Source organism: Ylistrum balloti, unplaced genomic scaffold (assembly GCF_031769215.1).
Source record: "Ylistrum balloti isolate Yb309-2 unplaced genomic scaffold, AGI_CSIRO_Ybal_v1 Utg370042, whole genome shotgun sequence".
In the NCBI taxonomy this organism is placed as follows: domain Eukaryota; kingdom Metazoa; phylum Mollusca; class Bivalvia; order Pectinida; family Pectinidae; genus Ylistrum; species Ylistrum balloti.
The window spans coordinates 1,451,732-1,474,820 of NW_026782099.1; the positions used below are offsets into that span (position 1 = coordinate 1,451,732).

A 23,089-nucleotide genomic window follows, 5' to 3' on the forward strand; every position below is an offset into this window, starting at 1 on the left:
ATACTTGATATTGCCTATTCCTTATATCCAGTCCGGACTTATGTTTTACACATTTGTACACAGATATGTGTGATATGCTGTCTGATTATTTATGTAATACATGTGTAATTTCAATTTTTGTGTTGTTCTATCAGAATTTTTTTTCTAAACAGGAGTTACTTCCCTTCGACCATGACTTGCAAAGGTTTACACAATTTATAGGCTACAGGAAATAGAAAATAAACAATAATAAATAAAATTGACAATGAGACAAATGCGACAGCGACTGCATTACAATTGATATAAATAAAAGAGTTGCCAAGAGGTTGCTCGAAGAATTTTAGGTCACAACAGTTTCGTAACAGGAAACCCTATCGCTGCCTTGAATATACACCTGAAACCTGTCCGGAACAAGATGCAATCTAGACACAAAAGTAATACAATACGTGGTTGATTGTGAATAGGCTATTGCCAGATGTGTCGTGTGTGTGTTTGTGTTGTTGTTGTTGTTGTTTTGTGTGTTAATAGTGACTCAAGTGTTGCTTGTCCAGTTCTACTTGAGAAAAAAAACCTTTAACGTGAGACTTGCTTTCAAACTTTCTGCAGAAATTAACTGCTTTTAAGTTAGTACAGAGTTAAAAGTATGACAAACACAAAGCCTCCTCCGCTTCATCATCGACACCTGCCATGCAAATTTTGGTAAATTTAAGTGTGTCACAATCCCGAATGAGACTAAAACGGAGCCACTGGCTCATTGAAAGTAAGACAGGTCATGGCCGCCATTTTGGTCCAAATCTCGACCAAAATGACGCTGATTGACTAATTCAGTCAAAGAGTCGTTGGTTGGATTTGGGGTCGAAATTCCTTCTGTTTCAATGTCGACTTGTGACAGTTGAAGTGCAAATGTTACCATAAATACAATAATGCTCTCTATATATTTGGGAGAAAAGTTGCAATTAACACAGACAATCCAGTCTATCGTTGTACGTGTATTTTCAAAGCGAAGTCTAGCGGAGAGTTTGAAGCCGATTACTTTCAGCAGTTCTCGAAAAGGTCCGACGATTTCCGATTAGCTAATGATGAGAATATCATTACGTCACAGTCCAAGTCACGTCACAGCGTAGCAACCGTCTTAACCGTCCAGGCGACAGAAGAATGTCAGAACGTAGCTAGTTTCCCATCATGGACAGAAGCTACTTGTCGCGGAGAAGAGTCAGACCGGAAAACACAAACCCTTCCAAAGTGGGAGGGTGTGATTTCTGCTATCAGAAGAATATCAAAATTCGACCACTGCAATGTCAGAACCATTTTTATTGCCAAGTGTGTGAAGAATTTTGTCCAAAAATTAGAAAGGGTGATTTTACCTGTCGGAAGTGTTCACATCGAACCCGTCAGTTGGATGACGAAAACAGAAAAAGGGTTGATGATTTCTATGTGAAACAAGAAGGACTGGCTAAACCTAAAGGCTTTGAGGAAGTCATCATCAGCATCGACGGCTCCAACATCATCTCGTTTGACGGTTGGTATTACAATTATCTATAGGTGGAAATAGAAATGATAAATCTTGTAGGTGCCATGCATTGTGGCCTTGTCGAACAATGTGTACATGATGCCTGCACGAGTGTCTGCGCGATTGGAAAACTGGACGGAATTTGCTATCGCAAATCTGTGTGCACGGTGTGCGGTTCAATCGTGGTTGATGTAAATTTAGAAGTGAGTTGATACATAAGTGTGGAATAGGGTTAATTTATTTTCTAAATATACAAGAATAGAGCTAAGTATATTTTCCAATAAGGCCACATATTTGTAGGTTAGGAACATGTAAACCGATCAGGTGCAGACTGAATATAGATATCTACACTAACAATTGAAAGTGTTTTGTCTACACACATGACCTGTCCACATGCACAAATACTCATTATATATATATAAAATATATGAAAACATTAAATGGACGTCTCTTTTTGTCTTGACTATGAAACTTCTAAATTCTCGTACCGTTTGAAGGGGTATTTTATTTTCGTTACTTCTGTATAATTATCATGTTTCTACGAATTTGTAAACTATATATATAGTTGATCCGGACCTGTCACGAATATACAGGTTGAAATGTATTCACGTCAGCGTGTGCCGTGTGTATTGTGTTTGCTATAAGGTACGTACAACCTATTCCTGACCACTTGAAGAGTAGTAAGGATTACGTATCTTGCTCCAGGATGCAACACCATGTACTGGCAGCAGACTTCGCTGTCAACTGCAAGAAGATGGATGTCCTCTCTTTACTCGTTACTCGTAACATGCCAGGTCGAGGTTATTATTTGCACGTGTGGAGTGTAGTGGTAACTTAGACGGGAATTTGTGGTCTAAAACACTACAGGCATATTCGCTACATTTAGAAGGGAACTTTTCGCGTGCATTGTAAGTCCCAACCAAATAATCTAGGTGGCGGTTGACATCGGCGGCGAAGACTTTGTGAAGTAGATTGTGTTCGAGCCTTGTGATGGCGTGGTAACTTTTCGTCACGACCTTTGACACTGAGTATTTCATTCGTTTAACAATGATAATATTGAGTGTTCAAGGTATACTGCTGAGGTGTGTTGGAGAGTAATTGGCGTGCCACATTAGTGCTGTAGGGTGTGATGGTATAGACTGGTCAACCTTCCTTAGTTACATTTCTCCGGTAGACTGCGTTTCTTAAACATTTCGGTCAAAATCTTGGTAATTTGGGTACACTTGTGATATGGGGCGTGTCGGGTGAATCACTAGTAATTTGGGTACACTTGTGATATGGAGCGTGTCGGGTGAATCACTGGTAATTTGGGTACACTTGTGACATGGAGCGTGTCGGGTGAATCACTGGTAATTTGGGTACACTTGTGACATGGAGCGTGTCGGGTGAATCACTGGTAATTTGGGTACACTTGTAGTATAGGTCGTGTCGGATGTTTCAGAGTGGTAATTTTGGATGCGTGAATTGGGAGACAACTTAATTTGAGTATGTTAAAAGTGTGAGTAAGGTAACTAAGTGAGGTCGGTAGTAAACAGTGAAAACTTTCTCGCAAGATTCTTCACATCTCTCGAGAAGGAGCACGTTGATCTATCTTTCTAACGTGGGGATATAAAAGTTCTTGTGTTTGCAAATATAACACAAATGAGATTATTTTGCTTGATAAAGAATATCAGTTTTATCATGAGGTCATATCTCATTTTACCGTAACAGATATTGACGTGTTATGAAACTAAAGTGATAGTACCATACGAAATTGATTAGCGAGTTTTAATTGGCAGAACAGCTCGTAAGTGATGGCTTATAACGTCGCGTTTATAAGACCGGGAAAAAGAAAACCCAAGGTTATTATTTTGTGAATGGAATTTATGCCATAATATCATTTTTGAAATCTGGCTTTCTGCTGCTGAATAACCTCATTCACGTTTGAGAACCGCAGGGCTAGACAACGCGCACATGTACTCGCATCAAACATGGTGTTCTTCATCTTAGCCAAGGACACGAACTGTTAGATCTATACAAAAACAACAGAGTTGTATACACACACCTGACATCAGAAACGTATACACACACACCTGACATCAGAAACGTATACACATACACCTGACATCAGAAACGTATACACACACACTTAACATCAGAAATGTATACACACACACACCTGACATCAGAAACGTATACACATACACCTGACATCAGAAACGTATACACATACACCTGACATCAGAAACGTATACACATACACCTGACATCAGAAACGTATACACATACACCTGACATCAGAAACGTATACACATACACCTGACATCAGAAACGTATACACATACACCTGACATCAGAAACGTATACACATACACCTGACATCAGGAACGTATATACACACCTAACATCAGGAACGTATATACACACCTAACATCAGGAACGTATATACACACCTAACATCAGAAACGTATATACACACCCATGATAGTGGTCCATCAAGTCAGAATAGACGAATTATAAATCTGTTATTTGTCGTGATAATTCAGGCAAAATTAGTTGAAATCTATCCAAGACTTCAAGAATTATACTCAAAGAAAATACCTTAGCAACCAGAAAATGTTGGCATTGGTATTAACCGAATCACGCCTTCAACTACTAAGTAGTCCGCATGTGAAAATTCTTCAAAACGTCAAATCGGTTTGAAGTTTTTAATTAAATCAACTTTAGAGAACAAAGATTATGAGAACACTATATTATTGCACACATATTATGTTGGAATTAATTTAACATTAAATTGTGCCTTACTTCCAGCCATACGTCAAAGGAACAAACATCCTTAACGTATATAGGCTAGCTGTGTAACATGTGTACTTAGGTGTACAACGCATGTGGTTAGCTGTGTTACATGTTTAGTTAGGAGTACAACGTATATGGTTAGCTGTGTAACTTGTGCAATTACGTGTACAACGTATGTGGTTAGGTGTGTTATATGTTTACTTAGGTGTACAACGCATGTGGTTAGTTGTGTTACATGTTTAGTTAGGTGTACAACGTATGTGGTTAGCTGTGTTATATATTTAGTTAGTTGAACAACGCATGTGGTTAGCTGTGTAACTTGTGTAGTTAGTTGTACAACGTATGTTGTTAGTTCTGTAAATTGTGTAGTTAGGTGTACAACGCATGTGGTTAGCTGTGTTACATGTTTAGTTAGGAGTACAACGTATATGGTTAGCTGTGTAACTTGTGTAATTAGGTGTACAACGTATGTGGTTAGCTGTGTAACTTGTGTAATTAGGTGTACAACGCATGTGGTTAGCTGTGTAACTTGTGTAATTAGGTCTACAACGCATGTGGTTAGCTGTGTTACATGTTTAGTTAGGAGTACAACGTATATGGTTAGCTGTGTAACTTGTGTAATTAGGTGTACAACGTATATGGTTAGCTGTGTAACTTGTGTAATTAGGTGTACAACGCATGTGGTTAGCTGTGTTATATGTTTAGTTAGGTGTACAACGTATGTGGTTAGCTGTGTTATATATTTAGTTAGTTGAACAACGCATGTGGTTAGCTGTGTAACTTGTGTAGTTAGTTGTACAACGTATGTTGTTAGTTCTGTAAATTGTGTAGTTAGGTGTACAACGTATGTAGTTAGGTGTGTAACTTGTGTAGTTAGGTGTACAACGTATGTGGTTAGGTGTGTTATATATTTAGTTAGTTGTACAACGCATGTGGTTAGCTGTGTTATATATTTAGTTAGTTGTACAACGTATATAGTTAGCTGTGTAAATTGTGTAGTTAGGTGTACAACGTATGTGGTTAGGTGTGTAACTTGTGTAGTTAGGTGTACAACATATGTGGTTAGCTGTGTAACTTGTGTAGTTAGGTGTACAACGTATGTGGTTAGCTGTGTAACTTGTGTAGATAAGTGTACAACGTATGTGGTTAGCTGTGTAACTTGTGTAAATAGGTGTACAACGTATGTGGTTAGCTGTGTAATGGCGTAGTTTTGTGGACAACCTTTATGGTTAATGTATAACATATGTTGTTAGCGATGAAGCGCTTGTGGTTAACTGTAACGTTTGTATTGCAGTTTGGTGCGTTTGCAATCTACAATGAAGCATATACGGTTAGCTTTGTAAGATGTTTGGTTAGTTTTACAACATGTGTGGCTAACTTTGCATAGTGTGTTGTTAACTATTGAACGTGTGTAGATAGGTGTATAACGTGTGTCATTGATGTGTAACATGTTAACTTTGTAGCAGGTGCGGCTAAATGTCTAACATGTGTTAGCTGTGTTCTAGCGTATTGTTTGCTGTGTAGCATGTATGGTTAAAAGTGCAGTGTGTGTGGTTAACTATATAACGTGTGTAATTAACTCTGTAACATGTGGTTAGCTGTGTAGCGTGTATGGTTTACTTTACAACGTGTGTGGTTAAATGATTTACGTGTTTGGTTAACTATTTAGCGCTTGTAGTTATACATGTAAGTCATTGGTTAACTATTCTAAGTACGTAGCTAGATGACAAGGTATGCGTATAACTGTGTAACGTGTGGGAAACTGGGTTATCTGTGTAACGTGAGTAGTTTGGAATACGTATGCGAATAGTAACGTGCATAACCAAGAGTGTGGTTAACTTTATAGCGAATGTAGTAAACTGTAAAGTGTATGTTTAGTTGTGTATTGTTTGCAGTTCACTGGTTAATGTGTGAGTTTAGCTTCGTAACATGAGTGGTTAGCTGTGTGACGTGTGTGGTTATTTGTGTAATCGTGTGTGATTGATAAGCTGTGTAACGTGTGTAATTGATTAGCTGTGTAACGAAGGTGGTAGAATATCCCTACACTATTTGTGTACTTAAAAGTGTCTTTTCTCTCATTTTTACGAATATCAAACATAAAGAGGACTCGTTTGTCTCTGCTGAGCTCATTTTTATGTTCCCCACTGACACGCTTAATAAAATCACGAAACTTGATATATCATGTCAGCTGATGTGTTATAAACATACAGTAATAATGGATATGCAGAAAACTTAAAAAAATATATATCATAACATTGAACCGTGTGATAACTATAACATTAACAAAACCTATCGGGGTTGATGAGAACAGTCTCGGACAAAACGACATACACACATATATATATAATCTTACACGAGTTTCCGTTTGATGTGTGAATTTATGAAACGATGCAAGGAAGGCGAGCTTAAATAATTTGACAATTAAAAAAGAAAAAAAAAGTCAGAAAACATTGTAGAAAACGGACATTTATCTTATTTGAAGTGTCTTCGGCTCCGTATCTATGGTTTCCATTGTTACTCCACAATGCCACCTGTGATTGTGTGACGTCATTTGTATATCTAATGTGACGTTACACTAAACTATATTACACCCTGTAATACGCAAAACTATACAATCATGTGATAAAATACCTTTCAAGACATATTTAGATATGTAATAGATACGATCTCATTACCCAACAGGTGATGACGACGAGGAAGATTTGTCAGGAAACAATACGGAATGGGATTTCCTATTACAATCCTTAACAAGCAAGGAGCGAAAAAAGAACAACAAAGAGTCAGAGAAAGTACTAGGCAGCAAAAAATCTAAACCAGACGAATGTGAATCGGAAAAACGAAAAGGAATTAAGAAAAAGAAGCATAAAGTTGATTTAGTTTTTCCAAAACTACATACGTCACCGAACACGTGTTCAGGCGGAAGTGACGAATCGACTTCGTCTTTGGATCAATTGGGAATCACAGGACTTGCTATCAAACTTGAAGAGGAACACCCATCTTCAACTCTAGAATTGGCCTCAATTTCAGTACAAGACAGTCCACCAATAATTGCTCGCACAATACAACTACTTCCGGACCAGGAGGGCATTCGTGCTGAAGAATGTTTAAACACAGATTCTCTGTCTGAAAGAGGGACATCGCCCGTTAAACGTGAGTTTATAAATCAAAGAAAAACATCTTATTTATAATTAATTACACTCGCTCTTACACATCACAAAATCGACCAATCACATTATAAAAGTCATATCAAATATTGATAGGCTGTCAGCTGAAATCAGTTCATTTCGATTTACGTTTTAAATAATGAATCTCTTTCAGAAACAATGGATTTTTTCCACGCACCAAATTGAATAAAAATGGGTGGTATTTGTAGCACCTTGAGGATTACTAATGAAATAAGATTAAATCATTTAAAAGGTCCATAGTGCCTGTGCCATTTAGTATCGTAACCATTTGAGTAAGACTGGGGTTCAGTTTTCCATCTGAAAAAAGTACTAAATCAACAGCGTTCATAAGCAATTGATATACTGTTTGACTACCAAGGATCAGTTTAACAATATAGAGGTAAATATGTATAAAAAATCATATAGTTTCAAAATTGGAAAATGAGATTTTTGACATTTTTTTTTTCAGCTAAGACAATTATTAAAACATCTGAAGCATGTACTTCCAGCTTGAGTGCACCAAGTATCTTTATACATTACGTGGCCCTTTAGGTCAAGAACAATTAGTGAAAATAGGAAAATCGAGAACCGGTAAAGGTGTCATTAAAAGCGAAAAGATTAATATTTCAATATTAGTCAGTTTTGTTGGGGCTCCACAGGGGTCAGTATTTCCTCAAAACAATGTGTTAAAACAATGATTATTTCTCACATAAACAAGTTTTCTTAGAAGAAATCCGATTTTTGTTTTAATTGCACCAAATACTTTTATCAAACTACTGGGCTCATTATTTGAAGTGCATGCAGTGAAAATTTCAGAAAAAACTTGAAAGAAAACCGGTAAAATTCCCTTTTAAAGATTCGAGTACAGAAACTGTATACAGAGGTTTAAGGGACATCTTAGATGTTCTAGCAGCAATCTGGTACGTCACAAACTGACAGTGCGCTTTTTCTGTGTTACCATGGTAATTCACATTTTTATTTAACTGTCACCAGGATAACTAGTATTTTTGTGTCGCTGTGTTACTCTGGTAACTCTCATTTTGAATCACTGTGTTACCATGGTCATTCTTATTTTGTGCCGGTGTTACCATGTTAACTTACATTGTATTACTGTGATACTATGGTAACTCTTACTTTGTATCAATATATTACCCTTGTAGACCTACTTTTGCATTACTTTGTTACCCCGGTAGCTCTAACTTTGTATCAATGTATTACCTTGTAGCCTACTTTTTGTATCACTGTGTTACCATGGTAACTCTTACTTTGTATCACTGTGTTACCTTGGTAGTTCTATTTTTGCATTACTTTGTTACCCCGGTAACCTTACATTCGTATATCTATATTACCATGGTAGCTCTTCTTTTTGTATCACTGTGTTGCCATGGTAACTCTTACTTTGTAGAATTGTGTTACCATGGTAACCCTTACTTGGTATTGCATGGATATAATTCACACCTGACCAGGTAAACCACTTTGTATTACCCATGGTATTATGGTATTTCTTAATTATTATCACTGTGTTGCCATAGTTACTCTTACTTTGTATCACTATATTACTATGGTAACTCTTAAAATATATCACGGTTACCATAATAACTCTAACATCGTATCAATATATTTTTCTGGTAGTTCTACTTTTGGATCATTATGTTACCCCAGTAGCTCTACATTTGTATATCTATATTTCCGTGGTAGCTCTACTTTTTGTATCAGTGTGTTACCATGGTAACCCTTACTTTGTATAATTGTGTTTCCATTTTAACTCTTACTTGGTATTACATGAAAGAAATGACTTTAGTTCACACCTGACCGGGTAAACCACTTTGTATTACCCGTGGTATTATGGTATTTCTTAATTTATATCAGAGCGTTACCACAGTAACTCTTACTTTGTATCACAGTGCTGCCGCGGTAACAATTACTTTGTAACACTATATTAACATGGTAATTCTTAAAATGTATCACTGCTACCATGGTAACTCTTACTTTGTATCACTGTACTGCCATGGTAACTCTTACTTTGTATCAATGTATAACCGTGGTAGCTCAACGTTTGTTATCAGTTCGTTACCATGGTAACTCTTACATTGTATCAATGTACTACCCTGGTAGTTCTACTATTGCATCACTTTGTTAACCGGATAACTCTTACTTTGTATCACTGTGTAACCATGGTAACTCTAACTTTGTATCAATTTATTACCCAGGTAGTTCTACTTATGCATAAATGTGTTATTCTTGTAACTCTGGTTTTGTATAACTGTGTTATTCTTGTAACTCTGGTTTTGTATAACTGTGTTATTCTTGTAACTCTGGTTTTGTATAACTGTGTTATTTTTATAGCTCTGTTTTTGTATAACTATGTTATTCTTGTAACTTTGTTTTTGTATAACTGTGTTATTCTTGTAACTTTGTTTTTGTATAACTGTGTTATTCTTGTAACTCTGTTTTTGTATAACTGTGTTATTCTTGTAACTCTGGTTTTGTATCATTGTGTTATTCTTGTAACTCTGTTTTTGTATAACTGTGTTATTCTTGTAACTCTGGTTTTGTATCATTGTGTTATTCTTGTAACTCTGGTTTTGTATAACTGTGTTATTCTTGTAACTCTGTTTTTGTATAGCTGTGTTATTCTTGTACTCTGTTTTTGTATAACTATGTTATTCTTGTAACTCTGGTTTTGTATAACTGTGTTATTCTTGTAACTTTGTTTTTGTATCATTGTGTTATTCTTGTAACTCTGGTTTTGTATAACTGTGTTATTCTTGTAACTCTGGTTTTGTATAACTGTGTTATTCTTGTAACTCTGTTTTTGTATAACTGTGTTATTCTTGTAACTCTGGTTTTGTATAACTGTGTTATTCTTGTAACTCTGGTTTTGTATAACTGTGTTATTCTTGTAACTCTGGTTTTGTATAACTGTGTTATTCTTGTAACTCTGGTTTTGTATCATTGTGTTATTCTTGTAACTCTGTTTTTGTATAACTGTGTTATTCTTGTAACTCTGGTTTTGTATAACTGTGTTATTCTTGTAACTCTGTTTTTGTATCATTGTGTTATTCTTGTAACTCTGTTTTTGTATAACTGTGTTATTCTTGTAACTCTGTTTTTGTATCATTGCGTTATTCTTGTAACTCTGGTTTTGTATGACTGTTTTATTCTTGTAACTCTGGTTTTGTATAACTGTGTTATTCTTGTAACTCTGTTTTTGTATAACTGTGTTATTCTTGTAACTCTGGTTTTGTATAACTGTGTTATTCTTGTAACTCTGGTTTTGTATAACTGTGTTATTCTTGTAACTTTGTTTTTGTATCATTGTGTTGTGCATAGTCTTACTTTTGTTTTACTTTTACATCATGGTAACTTTTACTTTTTTGTCACTGTGTTACCATGGTAACTTTTACTTTTTTGTCACTGTGTTACCATGGTAACTTTTACTTTTTTGTCACTGTGTTACCATGGTAACTTTTACTGTTTTGTCACTGTGTTACCATGGTAACTTTTACTGTTTTGTCACTGTGTCACTATGGTACATGAATCTTTGATGTTGTATAACTGCAATATTAATGTAAATCCTACTCACCTATGTAATACTGATGGTGTTAAGATGATACATAAAAATCCTTTATGTACTCAATCATTTCCATGTTTATGATTTGGATCATTATGTTAATTTTATAGTGTGTTGCATCAACTTTACGTGTGAAATGCTGTTGTACAAGCTGTTACACACAGGGAAGAACCTCATTAACATTTACAACTATGTGATTCTGTTATTAGATTTTAGTAGATTGGGTTTCACGTACTTTCTTTCGCTATTATCATCTACCGTTATGATTACTTTGTTGATAAGTTTTGGACACGTTGTTATTTTTGTATGATTACTTCTTATTCTATTACAGTACGAAACACCACTCTCCCTTATTCATTCGCGCGAGATCCAAGCTCGATCACGGCCCGCTTCGCTCATTCTGTACTTCGTACGCGAACGCAGCCAATCCCGCCTTGTCACCCCGAGTTGTGGAATCTGGAATGAAAATTATCACCTACCCTCATCCGCTCGTCTGCTTCTTCCTTTGGGGAATTCTCGCGCTCTGGAATGTCCCGTAATCTGTAGTTCTTTATGGATTGTGGTTGATAGGTGCTGGTTAGCTTGCCTTTGTGCTGGCTACGTTGGGGACTCGATGAAAAATAAACGATGTATTCAGGACGTCAATGTGGGACTGTCGCTGCAGCGTTTCAATTAACACGGGTTAAATTCAGATATTAGTTTTTGTAGACGTTGTGAATCACTCTATCGCACCTGCAGATAGAAATTAATTTTGAATTTGTTTCGGAGAGACTCTTTGTTACCCATTTTCTGTTTTGTAGAGCCTCCCAAAATGTTGGATGCTGCCAGTTGGTTGGGTCTCCGAAAATCGAGTGAGGACAGCAATCACCCAATCGAATTGTACAACATCGAGGGTCCGTCTTTCAGAGAAAGGAACGCCAGCTCGGGAGGTAGCATTGGGTCCGCTTTCGAGCGGGATCTCCTCCAGAATGACGATTTCTGGGACTTTTGAAATTTCCAGTAGCATTTATTTAATGGAAGCTAATTAAACGATCCTTCATGTGATCAGATCAAACAATGGTGTATTGTTATGTTTATATTCCACCGTGACCTGGTCTATTCCAATGATGGTACAGGTCCTAGAACTTTAACGTAACATCACACCATCAAGTAGTTTGAGTGGTCATCGGTTAAAACCAGAAGTCGAAAGATCAACCTTGGTCATTTTTTAAATAAAAAGCTTGTGTACAAGATACATTTGTAGTTAAAGAACTCTTCAACAGAATTAATTCATGTAGCGTTGCATATTGGTAGACATCAGTCAAAGTTAAAGGTCAAAGGTCAAAAGTCATCGTTGATCGCTTTTGGAATAAAAAGTTTTTTTTTTATTGGAGACAAATGAAAAACGATCAACATTTCCCGGCTAAACCAATACAACTGCTTTCCTCCATACACAGAACATGGATACATGTAGGTTGGCGCAAAAAAAAATCATCAAACAATATAGTCTTATATTGCTCGCCGTCATCAATGCCTATTAAACTTAAATGCTCGAAATATTATTCATTGTGCATAGTAATGCGGGTCTCTCTTTTCTTACCGTGTCGGCCCACAATGTGTTACAATTGTGAACAGTCAATTCTGTTTAAAGCTCATGTTAAGCGTGGAACATAAAATCTAGAGTGACTTCCGTCGACACCTCAGGTGTGATCATAGACTGACTGATGGGATAAAAGCTACACATGGGAAAATAAAGCTGTGTTGTTTGAAAGGCATTTTCATTCAACAATGTTTGGAAGGTATAACGTTTTCCTGAACAGTAATTGAATAGTAACATAGTTATTGCCCATTGTTATTTTAGCTTTTACATATGTCTAATATGTCTTCTTTCAGTTTTAGACCGATCTCTTTTAAACTTGGTAAGCTGTATCACCAAAATATAAAACACTGTCTCTTCCCCACCCCTAGCCCCGACTGAAAAAACAGCTATCCTTCCATTGTGTATTGGAAGTTGTTGCCCTTGATTTGGTATCTTGCCTAGAAATTCCTTCAGTTGTTTTACATACTACTTACAATTTTGACCGGTTTCATCATAATGACATGGGATTGTGTGTTTTCAATGACATTTTGTTTAGACAATAATGGCTTCATTTGCCTATTTGTACCAGTGTAATGATATATTCTCTTTGGTAACATTGTTCCTCCCGGTGGTACTCTTGTTTCACAACGTGTTAGATCTAGATGGAAAAGTAAGCCTGACAGTTTAACATACTCTTACTAGATGGGGTAAACATTTGATATGAAGCACATTCGGTTGCCCTGGGCGACATGAATATTCTTTCCGCATTGACTTTATATCAATTGTATGCCCACCTTGTAAAAATCATTATTTATAGTTCCATTCACAAATATCTTTAAAAATTCGAAACGAAACGGACACCGGGAAAACGAAGTTTAAATTTCCCGCATAACCAAATACTGACGTCAGCAAGTTAAAATCCGTGAACAGACGTAATAACATACATGTAGTTCCTCTTGTCATTGTAAAAAAGTAATAATATGCAATAGTATAGTCACAAATATAACTTGATTATCGATATAAAAGTGTAAACTCTTATTTCAATTAATTAAATTCTTTTATCTTCCAACTGGCGTTCCAATTGTCGGAATGCACCTGCCATATATATTATGCTGTATTCGGCAGTGACGGAAAACAGCTGTAATTTAGCACGTGCGGTAATTCGATAGAATTACTCTCTGAATACTTACATATTTCATTTAGAACTATAAATGGTTGTTGAAATAAGCGATTTTACATGATTAAATGAACAAGTTGATATATGAAAATTCATAAAATCGCTATTGTATCAGATCAAGTTTGGAACATATTTCCGTGCGGAGTAATTACTATGGCGCCCGTCATGAGGCAAAATTCATCGTAACGTCAACATTAGATAAACACGGATTTAACAACAAAAACTGTTTCAATAGTCTGATTTTCCATCACTGTTACAGGGTGAATAGAATACATGGTCAGTGTCTGGCTCGCGACAGAAAGACAAAAGTGCCTCGCCTTTTTTGGCTTTCTTCACCCTCGCCAAAATACAGCGTATATTTTAAGGCACTGACCATGTATTATCTATGTATCCTGCAACTGCCATTGTTGAAATATACCTGCCACATATACTTTTGATGAACTCGACAGTGACGGATAACATTTGTAATTTTAGCACGTGCGTTCATTCTGAAATGACTTTAGATTACGTTTGACTGCAAGAAATAACTGTTTAAATAAGCTATTTGGTATGCTGTAAAGTAAACAGGATTATTTCCGAAAAATCATAAAATCGCCGTCATATTCATTGAAGTTTGGACCTATTTTTTCTGCGTGGAGCAATTATTTTGGCGTACAAAACTGCTAAAGTTTTGATTGTCTGATTTTCAGTCAGTGTCACGGGATAAATTCCAAAGCCAAAGGCTCCCCACTTTTGTCCTTCATCCTCGCCAAAATATAACTTATATTTCAAAACATTGACCGTACATTCTCTATCTATTCTATGGTTCGTTTGATATAAAAACAGCCCATTGCGCATTGATATTTCATCAAAAAAGTGATGCGACTCTCCCCATCAAGTGACGTTGATTGCAATTTACAAAATTTACTTTTGTTTGTTTTTCTCAAATCCGTTACATACTGATCGCAATTTACCAAGTTTCCTTTTTTTCTCAAATCCGTTACATACTGATCGCAATTTACAAAATTAACTTTTGTTTTCAAATCCGTTACATATTGATCCATTGTTTCGCCATTCCCATTCCATCAAAAACAATCTGTCTCTGAAATGGCATAGTCTTCAGAGAAATGGACTTGGGAATGATTGGATCCGATCATTTCCTGCCGCCGTTCACTTGTCGTAAAAATTGCACATATCTTGCAATTTTACTTTCACGGCCACACCTGTAGCCAAGTACACCTTGTTTCCATTTCCGTAACTTTCTGACACGTTGCTTTACAGGCTCAACAGGGCTAGCGGCTTCAATAAGTACAATTTCAATCCAACCCTCTGCCAACGCAGGACCTAATATTCACGATCAATACCATCGCAATAAGGGATCCGTATCCGGTACCTAAAATCCGGAAAGATATGCTTTACATGACATTTAAGAACGTTGAACATTTCACAGTAAAATTTCAAGCAAAGTTGCTGAGTAATAACAGCTAGATGTCGTTTTATTGGCCTTTAAGAGTGACGCTTTTTCTTTACGACGAAAAATTGGACATGTCACAGCATTACTAAACCTAAAATATGTATATATTAGGCCGGGGACATTTACTGACCATAACCATCATCGTGCCACTTATATCGTCTGGGCTCATTTCATACACTCTTTCAGTCGGAGTCTATGGTATACTTACCGCCAAACACCGCTCTATCATTAATGGCCTCCAAACACATCATGGTTCGGGTAAACTCGGGGACTAATGTCTTGGAGCTTTCTGTTCATGTTTTGTGAATACTTGTATTTTCACGACAAAATAGAAATGTACATGCTTAGTATGAAAGTCTATTATGTTTTTGTTGATATTTTCATTTTTTCCGTCTTATACACCAGATATTCTATTGCGGATTAAATTATAGTTCAGGATCTTATTATGAAATAACTAAGATTCAGTATATCTTATATCATTGATAAGACAAATAAAACTCATTAATCTAGAGAGTTATGTGGTTTAATTAATAACGTAAAGACATTTAACCACTGTCCTTCCTGGATTCACTCCTGAGCTCTGGACAATACAGCTATATTTTACCATACATCTGCAGTGTTATTTAGACTTTCAGGGAACCGGAATCTGAAAGTAGTTTATCCTTTAATGACACGAGTAAAAAATGTCATATACCAGTTTATAAGCCAAATACGAAAATCTATCAATTTTAACCCATGTTATATAACGACATGACCTATTATATAGTCCGGATTAGATAATGACGTCACAGATTCCATTGTGACTGCAATATTTGCCAGAATAAGTGATCACGTGATCAAAGAATCCTAAATTCGTTTCCATTTTATAATGGCATAAAATAGTCCACAGTGCTAAGTTCACACATTGGAATTTTCCGGAAAGTCACCGTTTCGTTTTTGGATTTTCGATAAAGCTCAATAAAAATATATTTTTCAGTTTAATTTTTTTCTATATTACATGTATGGGTTGGTATCGACCAGAACTTTATGGTAAAGTGTGTGTCGTTAAAAAATCTCAAAAGCACTAGATAAATGCAAAGAAACACAATATATAACTTCTCGTTTGTCTGTATGCCGCCACCTTGAAAGGTTCCCTCAGCACCAAGTACGCGACAGTGAAGATGACTTCCTCAAAAACATATTACCCTAAAATAAAACGTAGATCTCAGTGATATGTAAAAAGGTCCATTTTTAGATTGCTAGGGGCTCAATATGAAAATGTAAACAGGACATGCAGGTTTCATTAATTTTATAAAAATGTGGGTATTTGTCAATGTAACTAGGAATACTATAGAGATATACAGGCACTGTATAGGTAACTTGTGGCTACGAACTACCTTACACAAAATGACATCTCTTGATAATACTCTTAATTGATTGAACGTGACCAGGTTTTCGTAATAAATTGTCGAGGTTTAATTATAAATCGAAGTGTGACCGTCTGACACGTCTTATTTCCGTGACGTCACCTGTTGACATGTGATCAGGTATATGTACATTTTAATTACACCACGCGCTTTGATAACACATCGCCTTTAGGAAAATCTGTAAACAATTGTGTATCGTTTACTCCCGATTTCACTGAATTTAAACAGAATCAGCACCATGGCTTCCGGGCGGCGAAGTGGCAGTTTCAAGTGAAATTGATCCTAAAGCTTCTCATTGTAAGAAATAGCATACGAGGAAGTAGATGACTAGTTGCTTGTAGAAGTAACAGCTTCAGTGCAGGACAGAGAATGAGTTCTTCACATGTACGAAATCTAGTATATTCAAGGAAACTGAAATGATTAGATCTCCTGAAATTCTGCCAAATCTAAGAATGATTACACAACTACTGTATTTGTAAGTCTTATTCTAAATACAGAATTTGTACATAATTTTCATAATCTTACTTCCGGAAAGTTCATGAGATAAATAGGTAAAATGTTATTTTCTCAATGAAGTAGGGCACATATTTGAAACTGATAAGTTCACATTGTGTCATGCTAAATTAGAATACTAACAGAGAGCGAGGATGATCTCTGAACTATTTCACTCTCCGAGAGTACTTTTTGAGAACTTCAAATGTTTACGGGAAATTTGAATTTTAAATCTTGGTTCTGTACGTTGATTACCATGTTCGAAATCCTGTTAGAACATCGAAATGTGGGACGACGAACTAAGACCAGACTACACATGTTTAGTTTCCATCGTTATGGAGACTACCGGAGGTTGATGATTATCAAAATGCGCTATCAACTTGTGTGTCTTGTACAATCTTCGAAATTTCAGACCAAACACTACAAGCTTCATTGGTTCATTCAATAAAATATAAAAATCTATAAAATATCTTTGAATTTTGAAGTTAGTCCCCCTTTATATTTCCGTGCAGATTTAACGTTTTTTGACCTTAGCATCATTGACGAATCCTAGAGGGACGGCAAAGCTGTTTTAGGCAGTTTAATTACTTAGTGGACTCTACTTTGTTTCGAAAATGCTACCAACTTGTGTCTTCCGTAAAAATCTCATCGTGGATTGGAGTGTTTTAATAAGAAACAAATAATCTGTTTAAAGATGATGAGACTGTCTTTAAGATACGTAGTACTGACGATGAAGCTAATCTTATAAAGACTCTTAAGCCGTTTCGTGGCTTAGATTTCCTTTCGCAGTATACTTGTAAACAGCATGGAAGTTTGATATCGCATTAAGAAAAGTCTATGTTGTTATGCTGGTGTTAATTACCCCATCAATGAAGAAGTAACACAGTTTTGCCTTATTGATTATAAACAAAAACATTTATTTCATCAATCGTTAAAACAAGTGTTAAAATTGCTGAAGGAGTGAATGGCTGTGAAGGTGCTAAAATAAATTAAGGATCCTTGTATAGTTGTGTGAGATGTTGTGTGAAGTATAATGATTCATTATCGTATTAAAGTTGTTATAGAGGATTGTTACAAGGAGAAATTTTATCACTAGTCTTGTTTTGTAGATATGTCAATGATTGTGAAATGCAATTATAAACTGATAATTGTCGAACGATAGAGATAAAAACGTCACGTGTTCATGATAGGGTGGTTAAAATAGAAACGAAAACGGGTCGGAAATCAATATTTACATGTTTAGAAACATATATAAAATTGAGTACAGCACTTAAAATCAACACAAAAAGTTCCTGTTTTCCAAATTGATCTTGTCTCAGAATTAAGGTAGGTGGTTGCCAGCTAATACTGTTGTGCGATATTGTGTATTCCGGATTGTTGTACGGATTTGTATAATGATTATGCCTTCACAAAGGATGCATCACAGGGTATATATGTATAGGATACACCTGGGATATGTATGACAACTGCCAAGATAAAGCTAGGATTTATATGACTGTAACTGTTATCATACAAATCCAAAATCCTGTTATATGACATGATAGACCCTAGGTATACCTGACAACTGCATATATCCCGGACAAGTAGATTTCACAGGTCTACTTACCCGGGCCAAGTGCTATGAAAAATGATTTTACATCCCTTCAACTATCTTGGATATGAATTTCAATGTTGGGAGAGAAGAATTAGGTCCATGTCCCCTTATTTTACATTGATCAGCTGTTTAATTTTGCTGGAGACAAATCATTCTCTGGCAGTAACGTAAACATGGAGAGGTCTTCACAGAAATTACACCAGCATTTTATCTCACCAGAGATATGACCTCATCTAATCCAAAAGTAATTGCTACAGTTATGAGAAGTAATGACTTAAGGCGTAACAATGATAACCAGAAGAGGATACTATTGTATTATAACTACATGATCAGCTGGTATTGAATATGAACAAGATAGTACAGCAGTTATAACTGTCACTTAATGAACGCAGTAATCGTAACTGAGTGTCATCTTCTTTCAGAGAAATTTTCATTACTATACTTCTGAAAAGTTTGTAAAAACATGTTACATGTATAAACAGATATTTAACTAGGAGAATCTGCGTAAGACTTAGCCAAGTGCATTGTATAAATAGGGGTATTTCACATAAACTTGGCGTTATTCTCATATATGTATTCCAAGGTTTCAAAGGACAAGATTATTTTTCATAACCGATTTTCAGCTCTGCTCGAACTACTATAAAACAGATTATCTTGTATCGATAAATCGTTAAACAATGATTAAGCTCGGCTCTGTTCTTCCTTTTTATCTACATTTAGTAAATCTCTGTCTCTAAACTTTATTTAGATGTTAGAAATTGACTGTACATGTGTATCATTGGGCTGTATTTATCATGGTTGTAATTCCTTTCTTCTCTCAGATTCACTTCTAGGTATATGAATCTCTTTATCTGGGAACATAGCTACAAAGAAAGAAATACGTGTTTTGTCGCTATGATGAAAAGATTTGTAAATAAATGACAGAAGATCTTCCTTTTTCATGATAAAGGAGTTTAATCACAGCAGAAAAAATGCTCAAGAGTGGATCTCTTCTCTATAATTTAATCATTTCCCGATTAAGCGGTACCTTTCGTTTGTATCTTTTGTGTAGAGGTCTGTATCTCAGTACTTTCAGTACTTTGATTCATACAACCGAATTAATACTGAAGAGTCAGCGTTCGTATTTGAATGAAACGATTGGATCGGTAGATTCGAACTATGACCCCCTGGTCAAATCCAACTTAGACAACGAATGCCTGTTAGGTATGTTGACGTGATGGTATTTGAGTGTGTAGCTATCTTCCTATGTTGTGACACCTGTCGCCAGCCATCTCTAACACCTGCTTGGCTAGTTCCTCGACGGAGTTGGAAGTTTTGCGCGTTCGATAATTGTCAAATAAAACACCATACCTGTGTTTATGTGTGTTTATATGTTATTAACGTAACTCGGCAGTACTTCCTATTTCTCTCCTCGCGATACTAGAGTTCCGATCGATAGCCTTTGATGTAAGCTTTGCGCTGGCCTGGGATGTTGTAGAGCTGACATTTTAGTTTGGGTGCCGAGTCGGGGCGGTGACAACAGTGTACGACACATCACTGGTCGTTCTGTAAAAACTCAATGACATGCTATCGACCAGCGAGTGATGCCTGGGCGGCCCTCCGATAACGTTAAGTTAAGTGGTTCCATATTAATTATTCAGTATATACTATTGTGACGAAAATCAATACACGCTATAGAAAAATATGTCCCGCTGCTACCAACTGCTAATAGTGTTTTTCTCTTAATACACACCTTCATTTTACCGTGTTCAGTCTCGGTACGACAACTTCCTCACTGGTACACCAGTCCAAAGTTTCGGAATTGACGCGAATCTGACTAGCAGCTATAACCATTTAGTGTCGAAATGGCGAATAATTTATGAAAACATAGCTTTTTGAGCTAGTGACTACGATGAACCATTAATGGCCGAGTGTCACGGTGTCGTCATGGTGACGAACGCATCATAGCTTCAGTCTTGTCGTAAATTAGCGACATGAAACAATTTCTGGCAGGTAGACATAATTACCTGTAACAGACATGCGCAAACGGAGAAATAAGATTATTAATAATTAAGTCGCTTTCCAAACGCTTTACCTGGAGACAGGAATTGTAGCCAGTCAAGATGGAGAGTCCGTAAAATTTGGTTTTGTTGATGATAATCGGGATGATTACGTTGAAGTAGTGTCCAGTGATCTAGGTAGGCAGACTAATGGTCACACCTGACCAGGATGCTGCGTCTGTGACTTAGTGCTGTCGTTTGTGTGGGTAGGAGGATAAGCCCCACCCAACATGCCCGGGGCTAGACGGGGCCTCGTGGCCCCACAAAATACCTTCCTGGAAAATATTATCAGGCGGTCCAGTGGCCAACGTAAGTAATATTTTTGTGCCGAGGACTTCCTCATCCTTTGTTACCTGTTTTACGTATTGTATATACACGGTTTTCCTAGTATTTCAGACCTCAATAGATTCCTATACAGACCAAAAAAATGTTTGATATTGTTTAATACAATCTGTATGGGGTCACCCTTGTATTTTTTGGAATATGTTTCTGACCGATGTCGGCTTTGTAAAAATGTGGATTTAATCTTAATTTGAATCCTATCATTGGTATACTCACTATTTTCTACTGTCATTAGACATTTCAAGCTTCGTGTCGAAAAGGATTGTGACAAAGTAGTGTTTTATTTCGAGAGTGGAAAAAAATATTTATCCAATATTCTCGTATTGAATGTACATGTGGAATGGTCATCAACCTATTCCGCACAAACATGATATAACAGACCGAGTCTGATAAGAGGATCACTACTTTTATGTATTACAAAACTGTGCTTACAACCTTGTATTTACCGTCTATGACTGGGAAACGTAACCGTCAGGCAAAAACGTCATTTAATTATATAACGACATTTTATATACAATCTCCTCATAGTTCTATATTTCATCATCGTCGTACTTTCTTGTCAAGTAAACATTAAATTTACTGATTACGTGAACCTTGTATACAGCGAGTATGTCATGATATTTATATCACAGCAGTATGTAAAATCTAAGCTCATTATATAACGTCTTTTTCCTCTTTATAGATGATATAGATATGATAAATGCTCAGTTTCCTTGATCTTGTATTGTGTAAAAATGACTGAGTAAACAGATGTCCATTATACTAGTTTTGATCATCGTATACTTTCACATCCACAACCAATTGTTTACTTTCAAAAGCCACTCTATAAATAAAATAACACCAGTTCATTTTAGTGATTGTATTTATAACGCTTCACAGTTGATTTCAGCTCAATTTAGATCATACCACGCACGGAGCACATTGTTGGCGAATTAATAAAACATTATATGTTATCCTTAATACTACATTTTAAAGCAGAAATTAACGTTATACTATAAAAACTCGTTTAAATGTTATCCTTGTAAACATTTAATATTTCATCTCGAAGCATTGCTTTAAGTCATATTGTTTAAGTGTATATATGTAATATGATTTTTAGTAAATATGAAATATTACTTCGATGTTATACTATATGTCATTTTTTTCAGCAGTACACGTGAAAACTTATGTAAATTTTAGATAAAAAACACAACTACAGAATTGTTGGAGTCATTATGTAAACCTTTTCTTTCAACAACTACAACAAATACAACATATTTTATAAAATTTACTAATAACTGTTAAAAGATGCAGTACGTTTGGGAATATTTGTGTGTACTTCCCTAAAACTATTTGGTTACAATATCTTATATTTAATGTTTCCATAATTGTATTTCACAAAACTTACCGTAATCTTTATATATCCCTAATATAAAAATATATAATAAATTATGTATAGCTATAGTTTGTAAAATATATTATTTATTTCTCAATATATTTTTCTGATAGCGAAATATTCAACAACAAATATTATATTTTCTAATATATATATTTAGAAATGTCGTACACAAAAACATGCTTCTCATATAACCGTAACTTTTAAATACATTTTTTTCTAATAATTGATTATAAATGGTTATTGTCCAATTAGTTAATCATTTTGTTCTGATTACTAAATACTATATAAACATTGTTTATTATGTTATATATTATTCTATTAACTTTATAATATCTAAATGTGTCTTGCTTATCCGAGTGACAAAACTGTGTAAAGATAAATAAAACAAATGAATAAATAAAAAGGAAAAATAAGAAGAAAAAGAGTGAAAGAACAAAGTTTCTAATTCCAGTTAGAGCACAAAAATATTGATTGATATGATTCCATATTTATTTCCTATTACGAGGAAGCATAAAACATCAAATCTATTTCTAAATACACAATTGAAATCTTGGTACACGTATACCAACAAAATGGTCACATTTTCTGGATACTTATGTTCTTTCGTCGTGTCGAGCACGGTGGTCTACAAAGTGGTCACACTTTCTG

At 35.6% G+C, this 23,089-nt stretch overlaps 2 protein-coding genes and 1 pseudogene across 2 annotated transcripts in view; all 3 read left to right on the forward strand.

The window, feature by feature from the left end:
- The first annotated feature begins 1,161 nt into the window (after positions 1-1,161).
- Positions 1,162-11,993, forward strand: LOC132549132 (uncharacterized). The gene is made up of 3 exons (XM_060213054.1): positions 1,162-1,498; positions 6,947-7,414; positions 11,803-11,993. Exons 1-3 carry the CDS (start codon positions 1,162-1,164, stop codon positions 11,991-11,993), a joined length of 996 nt encoding a protein of 331 aa, XP_060069037.1.
- On the forward strand, positions 9,659-10,350 carry LOC132549066 (uncharacterized; annotated as a pseudogene).
- An 8,958-nt stretch (positions 11,994-20,951) lies between the features above and the next one.
- Positions 20,952-23,089, forward strand: part of LOC132549170 (potassium voltage-gated channel subfamily H member 1-like) — a 66,631-nt gene continuing 64,493 nt past the window's right edge. Inside the window, exon 1 of the mRNA XM_060213089.1 lies at positions 20,952-21,030. Coding sequence (XP_060069072.1) covers positions 20,952-21,030 — 79 coding nt within the window. The remainder of the gene's footprint in view (positions 21,031-23,089) is intronic.

What these genes read in the sequence shown, in the direction of transcription:
- LOC132549132 (XM_060213054.1), top strand. Translation starts at nt 1,162, where the DNA reads ATGGACAGAAGCTACTTGTCGCGGAGAAGAGTCAGACCGGAAAACACA. An exon ending in CAACATCATCTCGTTTGACG is followed by an intron (nt 1,499 to 6,946) that starts GTTGGTATTACA and finishes ATTACCCAACAG; the next exon opens with GTGATGACGACGAGGAAGAT. An exon ending in AGGGACATCGCCCGTTAAAC is followed by an intron (nt 7,415 to 11,802) that starts GTGAGTTTATAA and finishes TCTGTTTTGTAG; the next exon opens with AGCCTCCCAAAATGTTGGAT.